This window comes from Limulus polyphemus, unplaced genomic scaffold (genome assembly GCF_000517525.1).
Source record: "Limulus polyphemus unplaced genomic scaffold, Limulus_polyphemus-2.1.2 Scaffold7654, whole genome shotgun sequence".
In the NCBI taxonomy this organism is placed as follows: domain Eukaryota; kingdom Metazoa; phylum Arthropoda; class Merostomata; order Xiphosura; family Limulidae; genus Limulus; species Limulus polyphemus.
In genome coordinates this window covers 34,845-37,781 of record NW_013673264.1, presented here as the reverse complement: position 1 = coordinate 37,781, position 2,937 = coordinate 34,845, and the positions used below count along the sequence as shown (strand labels likewise).

General features: G+C 35.4%; 1 protein-coding gene across 1 annotated transcript in view; it reads left to right on the top strand.

Annotated features, from left to right (window-relative positions):
• Positions 1–2,166: 2,166 nt before the first annotated feature.
• Positions 2,167–2,937, top strand: part of LOC111089859 (sodium-dependent nutrient amino acid transporter 1-like) — a 16,944-nt gene continuing 16,173 nt past the window's right edge. The window contains exons 1-2 of the mRNA XM_022403065.1: positions 2,167–2,185; positions 2,395–2,495. Coding sequence (XP_022258773.1) covers positions 2,167–2,185; positions 2,395–2,495 — 120 coding nt within the window. The remainder of the gene's footprint in view (positions 2,186–2,394; positions 2,496–2,937) is intronic.

Below are 2,937 nucleotides of genomic sequence, written 5' to 3'. Positions count from 1 at the left end.
ACTGTGTTACTATGGTAAGTCAGAAGTATCCACTTTGTTTGGTTAGTGGTGTACTGTGTTACTATGGTAAGTCAGAAGTATCCACTTTGTTTGGTTAGTGGTGTACTGTGTTACTATGGTAAATCAGAAGTATCCACTTTGTTTGGTTAGTGGTGTACTGTGTTACTATGGTAAATCAGAAGTGTCCACTTTGTTTGGTTAGTAATGTACTGTGTTACTATGGTAAATCAGAAGTATCCACTTTGTTTGGTTAGTGATGTACTGTGTTACTATGGTAAGTCTGAAGTTTCCACCTTATCTGGTTGTTAGTTGCGTACTGTGTTACTATGGTAAATCAGAAGTATCCACTTTGTTTGGTTAGTGGTGTACTGTGTTACTATGGTAAATCAGAAGTATCCACTTTATTTGGTTAGTGGTGTACTGTGTTACTATGATAAGTCAGAAGTATCCACTTTGTTTGGTTAGTGGTGTACTGTGTTACTATGGTAAATCAGAAGTATCCACCTTATCTGGTTGTTAGTTGTGTACTGTGTTACTATGGTAAGTCAGAAGTATCCACCTTATCTGGTTGTTGGTGGTGTACTATGTTACTATGGTAAGTCAGAAGTATCCACTTTGTTTGGTTAGTTATGTACTGTGTTACTATGGTAAGTCGGAAGTTTCCACCTTATCTGTTTAGTGATGTACTGTGTTACTATGGTAAGTCAGAAGGTCCACCTTATCTGTTTAGTGATGTACTGTGTTACTACAGTAAGTCAGAAGTTTCCACCTTATCTGTTTAGTGATGTACTGTGTTACTATGGTAAGTCAGAAGGTCCACCTTATCTGTTTAGTGATGTACTGTGTTACTATGGTAAGTCAGAAGTTTCCACCTTATCTGTTTAGTGATGTACTGTGTTACTATGGTAAGTCGGAAGTTTCCACCTTATCTGTTTAGTGATGTACTGTGTTACTATGGTAAGTCAGAAGTTCCACCTTATCTGTTTAGTGATGTACCCTGTTACTATGGTAAGTCAGAAGTTTCCACCTTATCTGTTTAGTGATGTACTGTGTTACTATGGTAAGTCAGAAGTTTCCACCTTATCTGTTTAGTGATGTACTGTGTTACTACGGTAAGTCGGAAGTTTCCACCTTATCTGTTTAGTGATGTACTGTGTTACTATGGTAAGTCAGAAGTTCCACCTTATCTGTTTAGTGATGTACTGTGTTATTATGGTAAGTCAGAAGTTTTCATCTTGTCTAGATGGAAGTTTAATGGGTCAAATAATATTCCCAGCACGATGATTAGTGACATACAGTTTAGAATTATTCAAAATCTCCTTTTTGATATTTCTCAGGAAAGAAGTAACTATATTTCAACAATTGAAGCTTGAAATGTATCCGATAATACAGGTTTTTTTTAATGTTAATCCTTTCTCATGGAGATAAACTAAAATAACATAAGTTTCAATTTAAAATAAATACCGTTGTTTTGGAAATATGTTGCAGTTCTTGCTTTAAACACGATTACATACTAAACGTTGTGAGAGTGTGTTCGGTAAAAGTGATAGTTGCTCTTGTTGTGTAAATTACTTTCCGCTATAAACGTTTAATCTTTATTTCTGTTTCATTCCTTTCATCTGAAAGATTTATTTTCATTCCATACTATTTGAGGCCCCCTAGTTGCACAGCCGACTTGCAACGCTAGAAACCGGGTTTCGATACCCGTGGTGGGCAGAGCACAGATAGCCCATTGTGTGGCTTTGTGCTTAACTACAAGCAAACAATATTTCAGTTGTGAACCTGAGGGTTTGTGACTTTGCATTTTAGGTTCATTGATAGACTCTACATGTGACAATGAAATCCCACTATTCTGTCAGACAAGTGTATCCTGAGAATTGGCAGTGGGTACTTTTGACTAGCTGACTTCGCTCTAGCCTATCAGTTCAAAACAAGGGACGGATAGGTACAATTACCCCCAGAAACAAACATAATTCCCCTTTACAAATTCTCAATCCTGCGTTAGAAAAATCTCGAAAAAATAGACAAAAAATATTACGTCACAAAACAGCAGGGGCAACACGCCCTCTTTATTGAATTATTCTCAGATAGTTTTATTATCAATAAAAACTTAAAGAAATGTAACCAAGAATTATTTTCAATATTCAGAATTATATAATTTGAAGCATGGATACAGTGAAAATAGGTAAGTTAGCCGGTTTACTAGCAGCATGATTGTCGTATTCATTCTCCTAAATTTTTTTTATCCAGTTCAAGCTGTTTAATAATCGTTTGACTATTTATTCAAGAGCTCGTGAGGCGTCACTTGACAAGGTAAATTATTTTTTTTACCCAATTTGTTAATCATAATGTATATTTATGGGGAAATGCTTAATTTATTGTACTTGTTTGCAGGTTTTCTAGTGTTTTCCGATGACGTCAGTTTTATGTTAAAGTCGTCTGTCAACGTGTACTGGAAAATAACTTGGGCATTTATAGCGCCACCTGCATTGATTGTAAGTATTTAAATTAATAGACTGTGGTCAGTGATATTCCATGTAAGAAAATGGATTCAGCTCTACAAAACAATTAATTACTTAATCATTACTCTACAAATAGACAAACAAGTGCTAGGTAAAACGGAGTGGGTCATATCTGTACAAACAAACATATAATAGTTGCTGTAGAAACAAACAAGTGCTAGGTAAAATGGTGTGGGTCACAACTGTAGAAACAAACATATAATAGTTGCTATAGAAACAAACAAGTGCTAAGTAAAATGGAGTGGGCCACAACTGTACAAACAAACATATAATAGTTGCTGTAGAAACAAACAAGTGCTAGGTAAAATGGAGTGGGTCACAACTGTACAAACAAACATATAATAGTTGCTATAGAAACAAACAACTGCTAGGTAAAATGGAGTGGGTCACAACTGTACAAACAAACATATAATAG